Raw genomic sequence first — 22,406 nt, forward strand, 5'->3', positions numbered from 1 at the left:
CATTCTGAATCACTTTAATTTTTGGCACAGTTATCGGGGTGGGGAGAGAAAATGGCTTCTGGTTGCTTATTAACACATGTTGGTTCCCTGCTTAGGTCATCAAGACACCAATGACCAACCAAAAGACTTTTGAGTCGCTCATGGAATTCACCAAAGCATTGGGAAAGAATCCAATATCTTGCAAGGCAAGTAGCTCTAGATTGTGAGGAGAGACGAGCAACGCTCAGGGGGCCTCAGGTCTGCTCATTTTAAAAAGCTATTCATTTTAAGGTGGTGTGTAATTGCATGAACACAATGAAAATTTTCTACTCTGCTTCTGGCGCAGATTATGCGTTCCCATGAAAATCCCTTCAGGAGAGAATAACTTGCTTGCTAAAAGTCCTTGAAAAAGAGAGAGATCCCAATCTGCCATATCCGTGTGTGAATGGGGTGGGTCTGACTGTTGTGTGGAAAGGGCAAGGGATAGTTCTGGCAAACCTAGGGCAGGTCAGGGATCGCAGTTAACTGCTCCAGTCCATTCAGACCCTAACTACAGTGGAGAAGCAGAAACCCCTCCCTCTGGAATCTTGGCCCCCTTGCCCTCCAAACACCTGAGGCACCACTGCCAGTTCATGCGCTGTGTTGCTTTTGGATCCTCCACTGTGGGTAGTGTATGCACATGATTCCCCCTCAATGCGGGTCAGACTAGTATTAACCTTCATTTCTTTTTGCTCATTAGCCGTAAAGAGGGCTTCTGGGGACGGGAGTTGTGAGGAGGGGGGGCAGCGTGATGGCTCCCCACCTTTCATGGAGGCATCTGGCCCATAGAAAAAAGGAATTATGGTCAAGTAGTTGTTGGCATCCTGGGTTCTGTTTTCAGCTGTACCACTGCATTGCTGTGTGGTCTTTGGCAGTTTTTTTTAAAATCTCTGTACTTCAGTTTCCCAAATCGTAAAGTGTAGATACCTCTTTCCTTTCTCATCAGTTACTGTTGAGCTAACTATGGAAGTGAGACCGTGGACAAGTTCCTTCGCCATTCTGTTTGTTAATTTTCCCTGTGTAAAATGGGGATTATAATGCTTACCTAGCATTGTGAAGCTCTTGGAGTATATACTTGCTGTAGAAGAGTGTGAGTTGTGGTATTTTGTACTATTATTTATTAATTATTATCCTAACATGATAGTATATTAAATAATACTGGTATTTACAGTACTCTTTCATATGTTCTATTTCGCATTTCCCTTTACATTTTTGATTACTATAGAAGCTTACGTTAAAACAAGATCTTGGTTGTTTGGGAGTCAACCTGCCCCTGCTGCATAATTCTCAACCCAGATCACCACCTTCTGTTTGCAAAATTGATGTTGGTTGCTGTTGAAGTGATTATGATGTCACAGAAGTTTGATTTACAATGATGAATAAACAGCAGGAGTAGATAAACTCTTAAGCCATGAATGTGTTTATTAATAAATTCACACACAAAAGGGAAGAACTCATCTCCCTAGATCACCCCAAAAAAACCCAGTACCAGCAGAATTTTTCTGACTAGCTAGTATTTTCCAAGTAGCTTTCTAAGAGGCAGCATTGAGTCTTTTAAGATGAATTAATAATTAAGAATGGGGAGGAGGCACTTTTAGGTTCCTCAGCCATATTTGATCACATAATAGTTCTTAGTTATTAGATTCATTTCTGTTAAACAAAAGTAGTGAACAGGTAAATCGGGCAAAAGACCAGTAGTCTAGAGTGAACTGAAACTTGGTGAGTTAATAAGCAACTTCCTTGTTGAACTTGTAATACAACATTTGGCAATAGTATCCGTATAGAGGGTTTATTTAGAATCTGTTTTTTTGTTTGTTTGTTTTGTTTTTTAAAAACAGGATACCCCAGGATTTGTTGTAAATCGTCTCCTGGTGCCATACCTGATGGAAGCAGTCCGGCTTTATGAGAGAGGTATTTACCAGTGTTGTTTACTCTGTGGGATGTTGACATTACTCTGCTAGATATTAATCTCTTCAGATAAGTGTTGGGATTGTATATAAATCTTTGATCTTTTAGAATCAGTCAGGTGATAAAAAGTTGTGATCACGTCAAATGTCAGCCTATAGATGTAATTAAAAGAATTTCTCATCTGAATTTTGAGATGCTGAGCAATCCCTGGATGCTGAATCAGTATTTATAAATTACTTATAGTTAGGTCGACATAAGCTGCCTTGCGTCGACTTAACCTCGGTAGTGTAGACCAGACCTTAGTGCAGTTGTTCTTATTTCAGGCACTCTGTTCATCACTGCATGCTATTAAGATTGTCTTTTCAAAGTTTTGTTTTTGAAAGCAGCATTTTCTTACAGATGAAAGCACTCCATTACCAGGATTCCAGCTAATATGCTTTAAATATTAAAAAATTTCCTTTATAGCTTATGGAAGTGATGGTTTGATCTCCAGGAGAAATTTAAACTTGTGCTACTTGTTTATCCATCAACAAATGTACCTAATTACATCTCGAAGGGAGAATAGAGCAAATTACAGTGACTTGAAAGGCAAAGGAGCGGGGGTGGAGAGGGACAGCTTTTCTCTTAATAAAATATCACAATTTGGAATACATTGTGTGGGTGTTCTAATGTGTTAAGGAGATGCCTTTGTTAAATGATAGATGTCATTTTATGCACTTAGGGAGACAGATTTTTAAATTTATAGAAAAAATTGACAAGAATTTTATAATAAAATCAACTCCCCTTTGCCTAAGCAAAAGCAGTATTTTGATTTCAGCTTTGTTCTGGTTGGTCTTTTTGGTTGAAGAATACAAGGATCCCACACTTGTTTAAAATTTATTAATGAACTTTAATTATTTAATGAATAAATTTAGTGGGTTGATTGACCTGAAGTTCACATTGATTCATATTCTCTGTTGGAATGTGCTAAACTTGTATCATATCTGTTCCTCTTGTGTTGATCCTCATGGTAGTGACTTGAGTCAGGTTAGAAAAAGAGCATTGCTCTACTAACCTTGGCAGGGAATCTAGGATATTTCTTGACAATAATAATCACTGAAACTTTAATTTTATGGGGTCAGTCATTGAAGTCCTTAGGCATGCAAAGTACCCACTGACCCAAATGTGTATTGTGCCTGAATAAAGATTTCAGGATTTCAGCTTTTGCATAGGCTTTATTCCTCTAATGAAACTGTGCAAGTAATTATTTAAATTGGTGCCTTATTATGAGGATTAGTATAGGAGAGTTCATATTGTGCTCTTTTTATTGAAACACCAAGAAACCCCAGTAAATTAGTCTGGCTTACATGGAATTCTGTATTTAGGTAGCTCTGACTATGAATTGGGGAACAGCTGTTTTTTGTACAGTTATCCTTCTAATTGTATTCTATCTTTTTGTTTCCGGGGAGAGGGAGTTCTCCTGCAACTAGTTAATGTATGTAGGTGGTCAGGTATCTAAGGCTTTGTCTACACTGGACTTTTGTCAGCAAAACTTTTGTCGTTCAGGCGTGTGAAAAAATCACACACGCACACCCCACCTCGAACGACAAAAGTTTTGCTGACGAAAAGCACCTGTGTGAACAGTGCTTTGTTGGCAGCAGAGCTCTCCTGCCGACAAAGCTACCGCCGCTTGTTGAGGGTGGAAGCTTTTTGTCAGCGGGAGAGCTCTCTCCTGCCGACAAACAGCGGCACAGCTGTGGCTAAAAGGTGCGTAGTGTAGACCTAGCCTAAGTGGTAAAGTGTCTGCTGTAGCAAAGAAAGCGAACCAAATATTGTGCTGTGGTAAGTAGGTACAATTCCATGAACTTCAACTGAGTTGCATCCATTCAGCTGTGATGAATTAGGCCCAGTAGTTTAAATCACATTGAAATTAAGAGTCATTAAAAAATTATTTTCCATTAGTGAAACAGGCTGGTTCTTACCATCTTTCAAAAGCAAAATGCGGATCCCAAACATTTCAACATGATTTTTTTAAAAAGGGCACAAAAGAACGTATGAGCCATAAAAACAGTTGCTTCAGAAGCGGATCAGCAGTTGAAAGTGTCCTGCTTAAATAAAAGGCAGTTTGAAAACTTATTGCTCACGTTCCACAATTCAGAGCATTCTCGTTGATTTATGAATAAGAATGGAGCCCAGAGGCTTGAATCCTACAAGCTGCTGCGCACTCTCATTTCTCATCAACCTTAGTGGGAGTTGACTTGACACGTCACAGAATTGGGCCCTTTGAGACTTGTTTAACTCGATCACTTCAGGCTTGAACCAAAGTCCCTGGAAGTCAATCCAAGGAGCTTTGTGTAAGTCCCCTCAATGGCTAGCCTGTCTCTGACAGCTTTCTCTGCATCTAATCTCTATATGGCTGAGTTCTATTCTACGTTCCATTCCTTTCCTTTCCTTTTTTTTTTTTTTTAAACCACATGAAATTATTTTTCAGATTCACATTATAAAGCTATAAATTAAATGTCTCAAGTCTCAGTGTTTTGGAATTTTATTAATGACATTTCTATATATTTTATATTTTTAGAAAGTCTGAAATGCATAGACTTGCACCAGAGCAAGATATTTTTATGAAAACGTAAAAATAATCAAGCACAAAATTTCTTCAGAGTGACTTGTTTGCAAGCTTTCGAACAACTTTAACTTCAGTTAAAATGGCACTTTCTTCTTCTCTTACTAGTGTGCCCTGGATTAGAGGGTCTTTTTATCATGATCCTCACATACAGCACAAAAGCCTGTACCGTAATAGGCAATAGAATAAGGACGAAGTCAGGAAAATGGGAATTAGGCCCACAGACATATTGTGGGAGAGGCCCAGCTTTGTACTCTTCTTTCTAGCGCTTCCTGCCTGCTCCTGCTTTGCTGGCTGGGCCCACATTTTGTAGCAGTTGAGCCCACCCTGGGTCTATCGGTTTATTGGCGTCTGGACTTCTCTCACAACTTTGATCTATGGGTCTATGAATTTGGCCTTAATCTGTCCTTGAAAGTATGCCAGTGAGGATGATAGCACTATTCCGTATACTACTTAATATTTACTGTTTTATATTTCTGCTGCTAACCGTGCCAAACACACTTACTGTGGGCTGGCTCAGTTTTAGTGGACCTGCAAAGATTACTGTAAAGAGCTGTGCCAGCATGAAATAACGCTGTGTTAATTATTTAAAGATGATGGCAAATAGATGCAGAATCTTCTCTGTTCATCAAACTGTCAATATTTTCTCTAGGAGATGCATCAAAGGAAGATATTGATGTTGCTATGAAGCTGGGGGCTGGCTATCCCATGGGTCCGTTTGAACTGCTGGACTATGTTGGGTTGGATACCAGTAAATATATTATAGATGGTACTGTATACACATTTTTATTTCTTTCTTAGCTAAATTGTAACTGGAGGTGTCAACTTAAGTCTGACTCTTCCTCAGTTTAAACTGAGTGTAAGTGACTTTGCCGTTTAAGGATTGGGAGAATAATCCTGAATGATCAATCAGCATCAATAATAACACGCCATCGTTTTCAAAGGCAGGTGTGTACGACATAGGGGTGGTTCATGCCAAGTGGCTATGGTGGTTCTGAGGGTCCCTTTGAGTGTGTCCGCACTAGAAAAATTAGTACTCTTGTTGCAGCACTGGTAAAGCAGCACTGGTGTTCAGCTGCTAATGTAGCCATGGCTCAGGCTTTGAGCACTTTGATAACATAGCCCACTGCTGGAATATAGGTGCTTTTCTAACAGGGACCAGGCCACACTGTGTTGTGGGGGTGAGAGAAGCATGAAATGAAGCTGAACTGTTGAACTCTTCCTCTTCAAGAATGTGAGGAGAGATGTTGTGCTCCAAAGAACACCATAAACTCACTCTGTAAAATCCCTTCCAAACTTCTCTGGCTTTAATTTGTAAAACTGACTTAAATTTCCTTGGCGAATGGTGCATGTGTATACATGAAGTGAAATAAGAAACGCTTTTGCCTATGCAGTTTTTGTTTTGATTGGAAGAGCTCTACTAAATGATTTCCAACAGTTATTTTGGAGCGAGAAACCCACCTCTTTAAAATAAATGTGGTTACTGCAATTCTAATCAAACAATTAGGAAAATGGATTGCACACTGTAGAAAAACAAGTTGGCTGCTTTTGAGTGCCAGAGTGATTGGAGAGTGTGGCAGTTCATAGCAGCATAAGGGAAAGCTATAAAGATTCAGCAAAAATATGTGATAGGAATCACAGCGTGATAAGGATGTGCAAATTCTAAATGCAGGCTTGTGTTTACTGGAGGTAATTATGAGAGAGAACTTGGAAGTTTGCCATTGAGTTAAGCAAGTTGGGTGAAAGGGAGCTCCATCCTCATGGAATGGTGTAAGATTGTGTGGAAAAGTAACTGGGAAACATCAGGAAGAGCGATCAGCGTTCTCAGTTTACAGACACTTTTCTTGATACTAGGAGGGAAAAAGTGATCATTGGGAATCGTCTTAAACTAGTCTCTTTGTCAAGACAATCTCCAGTGGGTGAGCTGGGAGTGTAAGCCATCAGATTGTGGGTAGTAGAGGCTTAAACAAGAAGCATAAATATGTACATATCACTTCTAAAGAATTTCTCATATAAATCTTATATAGTCTTCCTTCTGTAACAAATGTGTGAGAGAGTTCCCAGACATGTTTGTCATTATTGTTGCTCATACTCTACCTATAGTGTTAAAATGTTTATTGCTGAGCACTATACTTAAGTGTTAACATCCTGAAAGCCCTTTTCAAACAAGAGCTTAATCCTCAAAACATCTCTGAGGTGTAGGGAAGTAGTAGTAGCCCCATTTTACTGATGGGAAAACCAAGAATGGTTATTTGGCTGATTTAGACTGTGTTTTCAACAGAGAGGTATCAATGCAGGTTAATAATCCCAATGAAGCTGTAGAAGCTAATGAAAAATGGGGAAGAAAGGGAGAAGAGGGATGAATTGGAAGTGGCAGATATCTAGGAATATATTTCCTCCAGTCCATTTTCCAACATGTTTTACAAACCATATTTCACTACAGAGTTAATAGGAAAGTCATTTATATTTGTTAAAAGTTGACTGTCGTTATGTATAAGTGAACAACAAAATACGCAACTCTAAAGCTCTTGGCTTCTCAATAGCTATAAGATGTCAGACCCCAAAAGAAGATGGTCTGAGTTTGATTCCAACCTATTATCCCTATAACCTAATGCCTCCCCTTGCTGTGCTCAATAACAAGGGCCCATCGTAATTGTGTTCCTGTAGAATTATTCTGGCAAATGTATTTTGAGGGGTCAGGTATAAGTGCTGTCCTTGCAGAGGTTACCATAGTGACATCTTTCATGACAGCTGCTCCCCAGCATGCAGTAGGTCTCAAGGTGAAGGGAAGGGCCCCTCTCACCCCAGTTGATAAATGGTTGGACACTTGTTTAATGACTGGCCGTGCTTTCCTGATCAGAAATAGGGGGCTGAGGAGCAGTTGATGACACATTGTCTGACTGTAATTGTTTAAACGGCTCCGATGTATTCAGCTGGTGTTCTAAAAGGGTCTGCTTGAAACAGAATTTCACTTCCAGAAAATGCTCTTCAGTAAATCACTGGGCTTTCTATTAGTCAATACTTCTGAGCTGTGTTACGTTTTCTGACTGTTGCACAGATTAAAATCCTTCTTTCACCCTTGCTCTTCCAGTCCTTCCCTCTTGTCTCTTAGACTCTCCTCAGTATTTTTAGTACTGTATAATATCCCAGCTGCTGGGACCCTGGGGATAACCTCCTTCAGTAATATGTAGAATATACCTAGGGTGTAATCCGTTAAGGTACATGGGTGTCCTGTTTTTAGACACCACTGCAATGCACAAAACTTCCATTCAGCTGCCACCTAACCCTATAGGTGCCTAAGCTCACTCAGCACCTAAGCTTCTGCATCTGGACATGCACACTGCAGCCTCTCTCTAGGGACCTGGGCAGTCTCCCGCCTGAGCCCCAGAGCAATTCGTCTCAGGGAAGATGGCTATCTAAGTCACATGCGAGGACTTGATCCAGTAGGCATGTGTGCTCCACCTCCTAGACCAGCCCCCTCAGGTGAGTTCACACAGAACAGCTGGTGGGAGGGAGAGGAGGATAACCTCTCTTATTATCTTTAATCTAGTGGTTAAGGAACTCACCCAGGATGTGGGAGACCTGCAGTTCAAGACCTCCCCCCCTCTGCCTGATAAGGAGAAGGGATTTGAACAAGGATCTGCCATCTGAGATGAGTGCCCTAATCACTAGACTCTACAGTCACTAACTTTTTCTCTGGTCCAGTTAATTAAAATGGAAGAACTTAAATAGGAGAGAATGACGAGACCCACATGAGAATATTTCATGGAAGAGTACTGAAGTGTCCCTGACATCTAGGAGACTGTCATCTTTGCAAATAATAAATATCACCACTAACCTGTTCTTCCTTTCTTCCACCAGGGTGGCATTCGTTAGAGCCAAACAATCCTCTGTTTGCTCCGAGCCCACTGCTGAATAAATTAGTAGAGGAGAGGAAGATGGGTAAGAAGACTGGTGAAGGATTTTACAAATACAAATGAACTCCAGCATATGAGGGGTTGTCAAGCCATCCATATAAGCATGTGCCATGCAGCACTTCTCCTACTACACTAAGAATGCTGCTTGACCAAGCCTTTCCTAGACTGTCACAGGCGGTTCTGTGCATTTTGATTGTAATCTGTCTCTGAAGTGATTGTTTACACCAGTTAACAATTTCTGTGCTGAGGGCCGATTTGGTAGATCATTTTTTTTTTTGTAATTCTGAAAGCTTTACACACATGGTGCCTTTGTGCAGATGTTGATCTTCCAGGCACAAGACATTTTCTTGCAGACAAACGTGAAAACAGCAGTCATGTATTTGAACAGTTTATTATATTAACAAAATAACTCCTGCACATTTTAGTGAAAATAAAATTGTCAACAATTCTGTATTCAATCCACTGGCTTTGAATTGGTGTACTTGGTTCTAATCCACTGGGTGGCAGTCTGTTTGCATCCTGGTAAATGTAGAGGCAGAAATGCAATGTCTGGTTTTGTTTTGACATTTAACAAAAAAAAATTGTGCTAATCTATAGAACATAGTAATAGCTGGATTACAATCTAATAGTACCTTAAACAGATTATTTTTATAGGTTCTGTATTTTTAAAAATTAATCTTGAAACGATTTGTACTGTCATTTGTGGCTGACTCCTCAGGAAAAAAGCTGTTTAATACTGTGTTTTAAAGCACTAATAATTATTTCTATTGGGGTAGCACGTAAGGCTCAAATCATTGTGCTAGCTACTGTGCAAATATATAACCGAGATGGCCCAGCCCTGAAGAATTTATAGTCTTAAGTACATGGATTTATTTTAACCAGCTAGAATAAAAAGCTTGTAAACATTTTCATAAATTTTGGGGAGTCCTATAAACTAGCTTTTTTTACTGGGACTTTTTCAAAAACTACATTTATTTTTTGTAGTGTCTCTCCTGGTACCAGGCTGCTGTAGTTGAGCTCTTTAAGATCAAGTCCCATCTGTGTAAATGTATAGACAGGGCACTCTTTATAATGGGTCCTTGGTTTTGGAATTTTCGTTTCCCTGGGCTTGCGAGAGCCCACATTTTGTTAATATTTCATGCCTGGTGCAAAGCCCCCATTTTCTCAGGCTATTGTGGAGGAAATGGGCGGAGGGTTGGGGTGTTCATTTCTTTGGTAGCCCTTTTCTATTATTTAGTTTGTGATACTTTATAGGATGTGTGCCTATAACTATATGCTATAAATCTGAAGAAATAAGATGACAGTTCTTCCATCCAAAGATCCTGCAGAGCTTTGCAAACCCTCATTGTACAGATAGAGAAACTGAGGCACAGACCATTAAGTGGCTTGGCCAAGGTCACATAGGACGTGTGTGTCAGAGGCAGGAAGAGAAATCATTAACTTCAGTGAGGCCAGGATTTCAGCCCAGTTCTGTGCCCTATAAGAGCAATGTCACAAAGAAATCTTACTTTAAACAAAAATTGTTGGTACTGATCACACCTTAGCTTGTTAAAACTGAATGAATTTTTAAAATCTAGTTAACTTTTTATGATCGGTGCTTTTTACTTTTTGAAATTCTTCCAGCATGGACACAGAAATGAAGGAAGTTAGTTTCACTTTAAGGTTCTCAATGTTTGAATTGTGAATCGTGTGTTTTGTGGACGTTTTTTTGTTTTAAACACAAAATCAATATTTGGGGCCAAATTTGAGTTGATAGTCTTCCCTTTAATCATAAGACCATCTTTTATTTAATTTGAAGGATTTCTGTTTAAATTCCTGCATGAGCTATTTCATCAATCACCAATAAATGTGATATTCTGGGAAAACAAACTTTCCCTTATGCAGTGTTTTTTTTTTTCAAGAGCTCTAACAGGTACAGTTTGTGTATGTGCATATAAAATATATACCCAAAATCTGCAAGTGGCATTTGTAGGTTCAGGTTGCTATTCCTGAAAAGTTTTCCCTCCAAAACGAATGGGACATTTGAAGGTGCTTACTCTGAGGGAGTGGTGTCTGTGTCCTTCAGGAGTGCTTGGGACTGCTGCGCCAGACAAAGCAATATAGGTAAGAGATACCAAATCAACATTTCAAACCTGAGTGCCTAAAGTTAGCCCCATAAATCCATATCAAGGCACAGAAATATAGAGTATGCATAAGTGCCATTGAAGCTACACTTTTGAAAACTAGTCTACTTTTGTTGATGCATCTTAATATGGATTTAAGGGGCTAACTTTAGACACCCAGGTTTGAGAACATGGGCCAACAGCCATCAAATCAAAAATAAGTTGTTGGTTTTTTTTTTAGGCTTACTGTTCTCAGGAATGCATAGAACTTGTTGGAAGTAACTTTTGTTCAAGAGATTATGATGAAACAAATCTGAAGTGATAACAGCTACAAAAAGCCTTTGTGCTACAGTTCAGATGTCCCTTCTCCAGAGATGATTATGCAGTAGTCTGAGTCAATTTAAAATTCAGATTAGGGCAGTGATGATGCACGAGGGATCATAACCCTAAAGGAACGATTTTTTCTAATGACAAAATGGGATTCAAATCAAGCTTGAAATGCAAATAGTAAATGGAAAATTGTAGAAGAACTTTTTCCACCATTTTCTGGCAAAAACTTGTTTAAAGACACCATTGGGAAATTAGCTTAAAATGATGACTAATGAAATTCAACAAAGGAAACACCTGTTTGCACCTCCCCTTTCATCACTAAAGATTACCCACGGATTCAGCTCCTTGCCCTCAAGGGGATGAAAAGAGGATGTGGTAACCTGGTCCTGCTAACCACTTACGCTCTTCCTGATAAAGGAAAGGAAAGCAAATTGTGAAAAACTGGGGAATAGGGAAGAACAAAATGTTTGTTGTTTTCTTCTCTACTTGTTTTTAAACCCTTTGTCTTCCTTGTCCTTTTTCACAGCAGGAGCATTCACTGTATTTCCCTCAAAGCTTTGAGATGTGTGCTTGGCACACGTCTGGGGGGCAGCTTGACAGTCAACAGCTGAGGAGTCGGACACAAGCCCAGATACTGCAGCTGGAAAGATGGCTCAGAACTTAGCATCTGGGTCATTTGGTTGCCAAACATGCTCCATCTATGGTCATCCTAGCTGCTGACTGTTGGGGAGAGCACAGGAACACGGCCTACTTCACAAATGCAGTTTTAACCAGAATCTTAATGGGAGAATGCTTTGTACTGCTCCACTTCGAGAGGGAGGGGGGTGTAAAATGCAAGCCATGGCAGTGAGTACGACAGGGATGCTGAGAAGGATCAAGCCTTGTGCAAAGGTTGTAAATCTGGCTGCCTGTTGGTAGAGGAAACACTCTCTATGTTGTATCAGCACCAAAGGATATTCCTTCTAATCTCCCTATTTGGCTTCATAATTACAGTTGTCCAGTAGATGAATGCAAGCATGTTTTGGTTATAATGTTTGTACTTACAGATGTCAGTCTGAGTCTCCCGCATGTTACTGTGTGTGACAGGAGCACTGCTCTTTGCAGGATGGCACCTCCTGGCAGTTCTGGGGATTAGCTCTGCCAGCTGACACCCCTTCTAGTAGTTATACTGTGCCACTCTCTCACTCCAGGAACTGCAGAGTCCTCTTAGTGACCTGGGCCAAGTCACAATGTGGTTTCCCCTTCCAGGGATGTGTATCAAAGTCCCTGCTCACCAGCAGTTTCAGGCAGTGCTCCCATTTGCTGCCCCAGGTGCCAGTCCCTCAGTGGCTGGTAGGGGAACCCAAGCCTGCCCTCTACTCTGGGTTCCGGCTGAGGGACCCTCTAAATAGTAGCCAAGGTGGGTTCCCTCCTGTGCCTTGCTGCCTTTCCCTGAGCCTCTCCCTTACCTGTTGGCCCTCCCCACTCCTCTGGGTTTGCCAGCTTCTCAACTCCCTCCTCCCAGGGAGTAACCATGAGCTATTTGTCTCTATACACCCCCTTCCTCCTAGGGAATGACTGCAGACTTACCTCCCCATGGTTTGCTGTCTTTCTATAAGCCCTGCCTGCTCCCACACAGGTGAGCTTCCCCTAATTAGAGCTTTCCACCCAGGCTTAATTCTCCCAGATTGCAGCCTAATTGGCTGATTGAGGCCACTTGGTGTAATTCAACTCTTGCAGGGCCAGTGTGGAGTGTACACCCCATCACACTGTGGTAGATATTTTCCTCCCTAGATAGTGAGCATATCAATATTTAATTGAATCTAGGATGAGCCTATATGTAGTTGTTCTTTAAATGATGTGGACGACATCTGAGAACAGATTTTCTTGTGCATCACTTTTTCCCATTGGCAATCACAGAACATCTCTGGCAGCTGTAGCAATGGTTTAGCTGAAAAAACAATATTACAAAACCAATTACATGTATTGTAGCTGTTTTTAGATTCACTTTTGGCAGCTGGAAATGAGAATTCATCACCATATGACCTAGCAGCTCTCCACTGACCACATCTTCAGAATCTCTGCTGTATTTTGTATGCCAGGAGGAAAGAGTGATTGCACAGCCAAATGAAGCTACTTGAAAAAGGTAACCCTTTTATCCCTTAGACTGATCGCCCTTTGTGCCTCTCCCACAAAGTGTTTGACCCAGTGGTTTTGGAACTAAAATGCAAATGTCATTTTAAACTAGCTTTTTGTTTTCTAAAATGTCAGCGAATTGTGACAAAAATGGAGCTACTGCAATAGTTAGGGCAGGGGTTCTTAATGTGTGTCAGGGACTCAGTGCTGCAAGCATTCAACAACCATGAGTCTGGCCTCAAAAAATGACGATGGTGGTTTCAAAATCATGTTTTGTTTGGTTTGGTTTTTTAAATGATAAATGCTTGTTTTATTAACCTGGTTTCTGAGCCTTTAGTGTGCATGGTCACATTTTCAAGCTTTTCTCTACAACCATCAGGCTAGAAACTTCCTCTCTTTTTAAATGAATGCTGAGAGTCTCAGGTAATTGCCTGCCTCGAGGAGCTTTAAGAAAATTTCCTGTATCATGAGAGCTGTCAATGTGGGGTTGCAACTACTCTGCCCTTCCCATATTGCTAATATTGGTAGATCCCAGCTAGATGGGAGAGGGGACTCTGGGGAGTGTTGTTATAGAAGAGGGTGAGAACACCTTGTCTAAGACAAAGCCTTTTTACCTGTGTTCCCTCCTTTAGGATATGTGTTGTAGCAGTAGTAGCTTCCACATGGTGGGATTCCACCATTCCTTTAAAAAATAAAAAAGGGGTGACCACAGTTAGAAATCTCTGTACTACTTGTGCTGTTGCTCTTTGAAGGATGACTTATTCCAATTCTTGCAGGAGAACTAAAATGAAATAACAATCTCTTAAATGCAGTCTTCCTACTCTCTTGGATACTTGGAGTATCAAGGAGCTAGGATTTTTTTTTCTGTCTCATTTAGACACATGCTCTTCAAACAAATGTTCATTTTGATGTATTCCTGATGATGATTTCAGATGTTTAAAACCCTCAGCTAAAAAAATACCAGCCCAGAATTGTCAAACAACATAACATGCTTTTGCCATTCTCAGAACTGGAAAAATCCACTTGCCAGTAGCATGTTAGAAACTGTCCCTGCAAAGATGTTGGGGAATTGTATCTTGCACTGTACTGCAGGAGACTGCATATACACCATACATTCCTATTGGTGCATGTGAGGTAATTGTGTGATCTGGGTCAGGAAATCTACATAAGGGGCTGGCAGTGAACCAGTGCAGAACAATGGGGTTGCTGCTATTTTTATTAATTCACCATCCAGTTGTGTTTCTGTAGAGCAGCTCTGTGCTTATGTTATAGTTGTGTGGTTTTTTCCCATTCCTACCCCTTTGTGTTTGTTAGTTACTTTTTGCATTTTGTTTTAAATTATAGTGCAAGCACTTTGGGGCAAGGGACAGAGACTTCCTGTGTGTTTGTACACGGCCTAGTGCAAATAGGGCTCCACTCCTGACTGTGGCCTGTAGGTGCTCCTGATGTATAAGTAATTTAATACTAGAAGTGCCAGTCCAGGTAGTTAACTCATGTATTTCTTCTGCATGTGGTGATGTTCATAATAAAAATGAAGCAGGAAGTCAGGTTTGGTTTTCAGCCTTGGTTCAGATGCTGCAGGTTGGGCAGACTGCAGGAAGATTTTTAAGTACAGGGCAGTAGCTTAGCAGGCACTCAGGCCTAAATCCACAAAGGGACTTGGGTGTTACAATGCTGAGGGCCCTGCTGCCCAGTTAGACATGCAGGATCCCTATGCATGGTGTGGGAAGAATTAGGGGCCTAAGAGGGATTCTCAGAAGTCAGCAAGATGAGTGGGGTGTTTCCTAAGAAAGTCAGAGGAGGGTTTAGGTCCCACCTCTCAAAGATACTTGAGTGCCTAACTTTTGGGCTGAAGGGAGCACCTGGCTCTGCTCAGGATTCACAGCTGTGAACCCTCTTCTGCAGATAGGCACCTATGCCAGGGTCAGTTCTTTCCTGAGAAAAATGAGAGAGAGATTTGACTATAATGGAGTGGGAGTCATAGTCCAGTGGTTAGATCACTCACTGGGATGTGAAGACATTTTTTCAAATACCTGCTCTGCCTGACTTGAACTTGACTCTCCCATAATCATGGTGAGTGCACTGAGCACCAGGCTTTTGGTTTTTCTGGTGCAGATATACACATATTATACTGTCTTCCTGATCTGATAACCTCTGGCTCTCTTTTGGGTGGGTTACGTGTGTTCTCTGAGCATGCCCCTTGGATCAGGCCTGGCAGGCTAGATAAGCAAGAGAATGCCTAGTATAAGAATCCCACTGGGCCTTAGGTGACTTTTGAGCATGCCTTCTAGCACAAACATCGGTGCCTAGGGCATTTAATTGCCTTCAAGGTTAGGTGGCAGCTAAACTAAGATTTTGAGGATCTCAGTTGTACCTAAATGTTGGACTTAGGTGCCTAAGTCCCTTTGTGGCTCAAGCCATAAGTAACTCTGCATATCCTGACTCTAGTGTTGGCTGTTCCAGACTGCCAGACAATAGGATTTTTCCTATTCTGTTCTCTGATACTATTTTGTTGGTGCATTTCTCTTCTGCTTAGTAACAGCCTGAGCTATTCTGATCCTACATTTCTGCCAGCAACCACTTCTAGGGTGGTTTTCCATAAGTGGACAAACCCTTACAGTAGACACACCATTCAAAAGAATGCAAAACGTTTGTCACTGGTAACCTAACCTCCCACTGGGGGCCTTAGCTCCAGCATTGAACGGCTTGCAGATTAACCACTTTTGCCAGCAAGCAGCTCTCTGCTGAGCTGTGGGAAGAAGGTTGTAAGCCTGCTTTTGTGAAGGTTGGTCTACAATAAACAGCTGGTACATGTATATGGTGAATTAACACCAACTAAAATCCCCCTTTTATGCTTAATTGTCACTGTAAGTAAGCATAATAGATTTAGTAAACATGTATACAGTACAGCAAAAACTTGCTCAACTGCACATACAATTAAAATGGATTTTTGAGCAGCAGTGAAATTTGGCTGCTATAGGTAACAATGCTCCCACTAAGGGAGCATGGGGTCCGCTAGCCCCTCCTCTTGACATGCAATAGCACATTTTCAACTGAGCATGTCTACATCTAAACTTAATCAATCCATTGTACAGCTGCTTTCTGTTCTGAGGACTGCTATGTTGATTCTTTGTTGAGGTTCAAGTATCTCATCCAAATCAGGCAGAGTGAAGATTTGAACCCTGGTCTCCCCCATCCCAGGTGAGCGCTCTAACTCCAGGGCTGTTGGTTAGCAGCAGGGTGGGTTTTTTGTGGGGGAGGAGGGCATATCTACTGTCACCTCCATCTTAGGGCTGAGCAGGAGAGAGGCACTTCCCATTTCACTCCTGGCTAGCTGAGGTAGCTCTCCCTCAGCTGGTTGGGTTCTTTGAATCCCATTCTTGGGCACCTAACTCTCCCCCTGTGTTGGACAGGGGGTCTAGCCCTCTGACTCTGGATTCCATGGGGAAGGAGTGAGCCTAAATCCCCGTTGGGGGCCTAACCCTTACTGGCTAAAGCCTTTTCAAAACTGGCCCTAAGGGTGAGATTTTTGAAGTGTGCCTAAAAGATTTATCTGGGAGCCTAATCTTAGGCCCCTATTTTTGATAATCTTGGATTTGAGCCTTGAAAACTAACAAAGCATTAGATGAGGAAGAGGAGTTTGCTACAAATTACCCACCAAGAGCTATTAGGAAAACAGGGCTGCATTAGATATCTCAGCGCCTAAAAGAAAAATGGACCAGACTTCCATCTTAATGTTTTCTCTGCTTGCCTGCTCATTCTTGCACAGACAAATCTAGGAATTAGTAGTATCAATGTGGAGTTAGAAGCTTGTCACAGGACCCACTTCAGCTAGTTTGCTCAAGAATTGGAGGTTTATTAAGAGAGTGATTGTACCAAGTGATAGTTTCTTTGGTATCACACATGCTTCAGCGGGTGGTAGGTTTCCCTAGAGAGAGAGAATAGTGTGTGTGTGTGTGTGTGTTGATGCTCTTATTTTAGAATTAGCTTGGTGTTTGGTATAATTTAATCAATCTACTCTTTCCCCTAACAGCTAACATGTGCAAGTGTTTAGAGAAGATCTGCAAAAGAGTAAACAGAGCCAAGGGAAGGCTGTGGGGGGGACTAGTCTGTGGTGTATAGCAGTTGTAGCAGATAGGGTGCATACTGTTAGATGGCTTAATTCCCCAAAAGCAAACACAAAAAAGTTGGGTCAGGGAGGTTGGTAGTAGCAACCCTAACTGCTTCCCAGTGAAAGTGTTAGCTTTAGTATCCCTAAATATACCTTGCATCCAGGAAGTGAAAGTCCTAAGATTGTAATAAGCAGTAGTAGATAGGGATTGAATGTTTCCCATGCACTAATCTGTACCTTATTCCATAAGACAGGGGGTCTGCCAAACAGGGTCAGTGTTAGATTTCCTGGGGCCCAGTGCAGAAAACTGAACCCCTGTCACCAGAGGCTGAAGCCAAAGCCTGAGCAACTTAGCTTTGTGGGGGTCCCTGTGGCATGGGGCCCCAGGCAATTGCACTGCTTGCCCTTAATGCCAGCCCTGGGTTTTATAAGCAGAAAACCAGTTGTGGCACAGGTGGGCTATGGAATTTTTATAGCATGTTTGGGGGGCCTCAGAATGAAAAAGGTTGAGAACCCCTCCCATAAGAGACCTATACTGCTGCTCCAGTTACTACTCACTGAGTTGTCACCATTGGGAGCTGTCTCACTTCCCAACCACAAAAGAGATAAGTACTCATTCTACCCAGCCAACTGTCAGAGTCAAGCAGAGTTGAAGGTCCCTCCCAGCTGGGTGACTAATGCATTGCATGTCAGCTGTTTGTTTCTATCTTGTGGGGGTGGCAATAGCTGTGTGATAGATTACATGTATCATGCAGCTTTGCCTGTTTTACCCAGTCTGCCCTCTAATCCATCTCCCTGTGACTTACTCTAGTATGACCATTACCACATCATCAGAGTTCCTCTCAAAATCCCTGAGCTAGGGAACTGAAACAAGTTAAATGATCTGCCCAAGTTGAAATTCAAACAAATTATTTTTTTACTTTAAGCCATTTCTTAAATTGACTTTCCAGAGATGTTATTCTCTCTTTTCCCAAATAGCATTGGGGGAAGAGGCATTAGATTAAATATAGTCCCCCATCCTGTAAGTGTGACCTTGTATTTAGCTATATTAACATGGTTTTCAGTTTGAGGCAGAAATCTTGTAGGGTGGCACACTGTTAAAAGTACAGGCAGAGTTCAAACTAGTGTGCAAGTCCTCACAGACAAACATAAGCAGGGGCATTTCTACTGATTTCCCATAGCACTAGGTCAAGAACAAGTCCCTATTAAGTGTCTGTCAGTGATCTGGAAGGAAAAAAAATTCATTGTTAGGTAAAGTTTGCAGATCACAAAAATTAGTGTAGTGGGAAAGACAAGTCAGTTCTATACAGAACTATCACCTGGTAAACTGGGCTCACTTGAACAGCAAGTATTTAAATGGAGCTAAATGCAAGGTAACCCAGGATGGGGGACTCTATTTGGGAGAGTGGTGACTCAAGAAAGGATGGAGTGAGGTCATGGTGGTTCATCATCTGCACATGAGGACATACAGCAATGCTGCGGCTAAGAGAGCAAATGCAAGCCTTAGATGTATAAGCAGAGGAACAGTGAGAAGAAGTTGGGAGGTATTACCATTGTTATGGGATTTGAGAGATCATTACTGAAATATTGTTTTTGAAGTGTGGACACAATGTGGACAAATTGGAAAAGGTTCAGTAAAGATCTACAAAAATGATTCAAGGCCTGGAAAACCTGCCTTACAGTGCAATAGTAAAGCAACTCAGTGTTTATCTTTAAAAAAAAAAAAAAAAAAAAGTTAAGAGGGGCCTTTATCATGGTCAGTAAGTACCTAAGTGGGGAGATAGATGCCTCTTTTCTAAATTAAAAGACATGAGCTGAATATAGACATTTGGATTTAAGGAACACTTAATAGCGATGGTATTTAAGATTTGGAGCAACTTACCTTGAAGTGTGACGTCTTTCTAAATGATATGCTTTAGGCTCAACCAGAAGTTATGGTTTTGATGCAGGAACAATTGGATTAAGTACTATCACCTCTTTTATGAAGGTGGTCAGACTAGAGATGATTGTAGTGGTCCCTTCTGGCCTTAAAAATCTGTGAATGTCTGATAACACCAATAAATACTACACTTCTGCATCTTTCAGAATACAGAAGAGCTGTTGTGTGATGCTGTTCCCTGAAACTTTGTGTGCATTTCTTCCAGCAATGAAGTCACCCATTGCCTATGGACAACATGAGGTTATTCATGGAAGTACCAACTTTCAGGAAATAGTTCAGAGATAATACAAAAGAAGCTGACTATACCAGCCTGGGCCCCCGACCTCCAATTGGATCCAGCCCCATGGACATCAATAAGATTCATATAGGCACTAGCTTCTGACCACCTGGATCCAGTTGGCAGGTTCAGGACCCATGCTTGTAGGTAGGTTTTTGGACAACAGTAAGAATGGAATATGTGCCTCTAACTTGCAAGGCTAACACTGACCACTGCAGACCCATTCAGTAGCTCTCAGTAGGAAATGGAGAAAAAGAGTAAGGGCCCTTTAGGTCAAATGTCTGAGGATGAGCCAGCCCTACCTCTTCCTCATTCCCAGGATGAGATTGACAGGTGGTTTCAGGTGCATTTAAAAAAATAAAAAATAATCCCATCTTTTCCAAGACACTTAGAAATGCCGGTGGGTGAGTAAAAGAATCATGTTACCCATAAAAGTGATGTTGAGCTGAAGATCTATAAGCTCCAAACTATGGATTCACCTTGATAGAATTCTTAGGATTGTTCTAGGTGCTATGAATTCTAGTCCTTTTAAACTAGAGATGTCTCATGCTAAATTACTCTTAACAGGACGAGTGATGTTTTATTACAAAGCTTTTATTAAAAAAACAAATGCTCAGCACATTAAATCAAACTGGAATGACAAAAAAAATTCAGTTGACAGTATTTTTGGCAAAGGCTGTGCCTTACTATTAAAAAATGGGTACATCGATGCTCATTTCAGTAACTGGCATAAAATCCCACTAACAGGCTAACAAAAACAGATACAAATACAGAACAAGTGAAGTAAATTCAAGTGCTGGGCTTTTTTTGTGTTTGTTTTTACAAGGGGAAGGGGGGGTGAGAAGAACTCACTGCAGTTGAATTTACTGGATGTATTGCTTATGTTTACAGAGTGTAAATGAAACAGGAGTGACATGTTTACTGACCAGCTGACTGTGGTGTTACATTTATTTAGTTCTCTAGGACACTCTATTACATAGACTGAGAGGCCACTATTTGTTACAAATAGTTTAACAAAAAGCCACATTTTCCATACAGGTTTTTTTTCCTCTGTCAGAAAAAAAAAAGACAAAAAATCAGATACTTGAAGCTTATTTAAAAGCTCACAACTAGTAAAATATACACCAATGACGTTAGAAACTAAAAGTTAATATAAAAGCGTTCAAGTTTCTTAAAGCTAAAAACAAAATTGATCCTTTTGCACCATTAAATAAAAATGTTTGAGCGTCTTCCTCAATCAGATGAATTCCATTCTTCAATGTGCTATATGAGGGTAGCTATTAGTCTACGTTATTCAGTTGGCTGAAGCAGGCAGAGACAGCTGACCTACCTGTTGCCGACTCAATATGCAGACAGAGGAGAGAAAGGTGAAGATGAAAGATGTTCTGCTGACCTGGGAATGCTGAACTGCTCCTTTTTATAATCAGGTTTGGGGTCCTGGGGTAGTGAAGGGTTTTGGCAGTGATTGTCTTTATGATTCAGTGTCTTTAGCAGTGACATCATGGTGAATTCGACCTCCTAGAAAGACCCTGGGGGTGGTCTGTACAGATGAAGGACACACCTGGGGTTTTAACAAGCTTCCATTTCCAGAAGGGGTCCCGGCGTCGCTGCCTTTGCTTTGCATGTTGAGAAAGCATTTCTTTTCCCACCTACAGAGGGAGGGGGGGGGAAAAAGTGTCAACCAAAACCAATTTGCTTTAAGCAATGTCCAAGGAGCCCTCTGAACAAATACACCTTAACCTGTCTTCCTCTGGGGAAGCCTATGATGATAGTCACAGTAATCTCATGGACCAGCTGCATTAGGGGAGTGATTTGGGAATAACCTGAGTTCTAGCAGTGCTTTGGCTTATGGTGGACGCCAGTTAGAATGTTCAGGGCTCGTTTTATATATTCACCAGATTACTTTGCATTATTAACATTTAATGTGCCCATAGCTCTAGAATGGGCAAGTCACAGTGTTAGGCGATGTCTACACTGTGCACCTTATAACAGTGTGGCTGTGCTGCTGCAGCTGCATCATTGTAAGGTGCTCTGTGTAGCAGCTCAATCACTGGAAGAGAGCGGTCACATGACAAACTAAAACTACCGCCAACAAGGGGTGGTAGCTTTGTCCATGGGAGCGTGGCTCCCGTCAACGAAGTGCTGTCCACACTTATCAAAACTTTTGTCGTTCGGGGGGGGAGCAGTGGTGGATGTTTTCACACCCCCTGAGTGACGAAAGTGCCAGTGTAGACCTAGCTTTAGAGAAATAATTCCCGTTTGTGGGGGGCTTTAGTTCCTTGCAACAATTGACCCAGAAGTCTGTTAGAGGATTAAACATCCTCACACCTCATTACAACAATAGTAGGAATCAATTAGAACTCCAGCTTGGTTGGTGCCTCACACCCTACTCGATTTAGGCTATGTCTACACTACACAGCTTTTTGCGACATGGCTGTGTCGCCACAGCTGTGCTGCTAAAAGTCACGCAGTGTAGTGGCTGTTTGGCTCTCCTGCTGACTAAAAGCTTCCACCCACAACGAGCTGGCAGGAGAGCACTCCTGCTGCCAATGCACTGTTCACACTGGCACCTGCTGCGGCAAAACTTTTGTCTTTCAGGGAGGGGGATTTAACACCTCTGAACGACAAAAGTTGTGTCGTTCAATTGCCAACGTAGACAGCCTTCAAAATAAATAGTCTTTTTTAAGCAACTATGGGGAAGGCCAAATGGGAGGCTGCTTAGCAGGGTCCTCTGAACCCGTGCCATAGTGTGAAACAGTGAGAACAAGTTGTCCTGTCTGTCAGCTAGGTCATTCAGAGAATACTGTCAAATAACTGAGCCATGTGGTCTCTGACTGCAAATTTTGTAAGGATCTTAGGAATAGCTAATATTGTGGCATGCAAAAGGTCACCAGTGCAAGCCTTAAGTACTGCTCATTCTCCCTCCAGAGATAAACAATCTTGATTTTTATAAGTCTCTGTATTACCGCAACCTGGCTAACCCAGCTACCCCTCTGAAACAGAGACCTATGTAACTGCTGATTCAACAGGCACTCGTGCCCTCCTGACCCAGACAGCAGGATTATAAAAACCCCTCCCAATGCT

General features: G+C 41.5%; 2 protein-coding genes across 5 annotated transcripts in view; one reads left to right on the forward strand and one right to left on the reverse strand.

Moving 5' to 3' along the window:
* The window catches only part of HADH (hydroxyacyl-CoA dehydrogenase), a 33,189-nt gene extending 24,000 nt beyond the window's left edge, over positions 1-9,189 (forward strand). The window contains exons 5-8 of the mRNA XM_024206542.3: positions 96-185; positions 1,857-1,929; positions 5,184-5,300; positions 8,393-9,189. Of these exons, the coding sequence (XP_024062310.1) occupies positions 96-185; positions 1,857-1,929; positions 5,184-5,300; positions 8,393-8,511 (399 nt within the window). The 3' untranslated portion in view covers positions 8,512-9,189. The remainder of the gene's footprint in view (positions 1-95; positions 186-1,856; positions 1,930-5,183; positions 5,301-8,392) is intronic.
* Positions 9,190-20,151: 10,962 nt separating this feature from the next.
* The window catches only part of LEF1 (lymphoid enhancer binding factor 1), a 104,835-nt gene continuing 102,580 nt past the window's right edge, over positions 20,152-22,406 (reverse strand). For 2 of the 4 annotated variants that reach the window (XM_024206546.2, XM_024206544.2), the window contains one exon: positions 20,152-20,971. In XM_024206546.2, the coding sequence (XP_024062314.1) occupies positions 20,892-20,971 (80 nt within the window). In that variant the 3' untranslated portion in view covers positions 20,152-20,891. The remainder of the gene's footprint in view (positions 20,972-22,406) is intronic. The other 2 variants (XM_024206547.1, XM_024206545.1) reach the window with 1 other exon arrangement.

Source organism: Terrapene carolina, unplaced genomic scaffold (assembly GCF_002925995.2).
Source record: "Terrapene carolina triunguis isolate 2854851 unplaced genomic scaffold, T_m_triunguis-2.0 Scaffold706, whole genome shotgun sequence".
Taxonomy (NCBI): domain Eukaryota; kingdom Metazoa; phylum Chordata; order Testudines; family Emydidae; genus Terrapene; species Terrapene triunguis.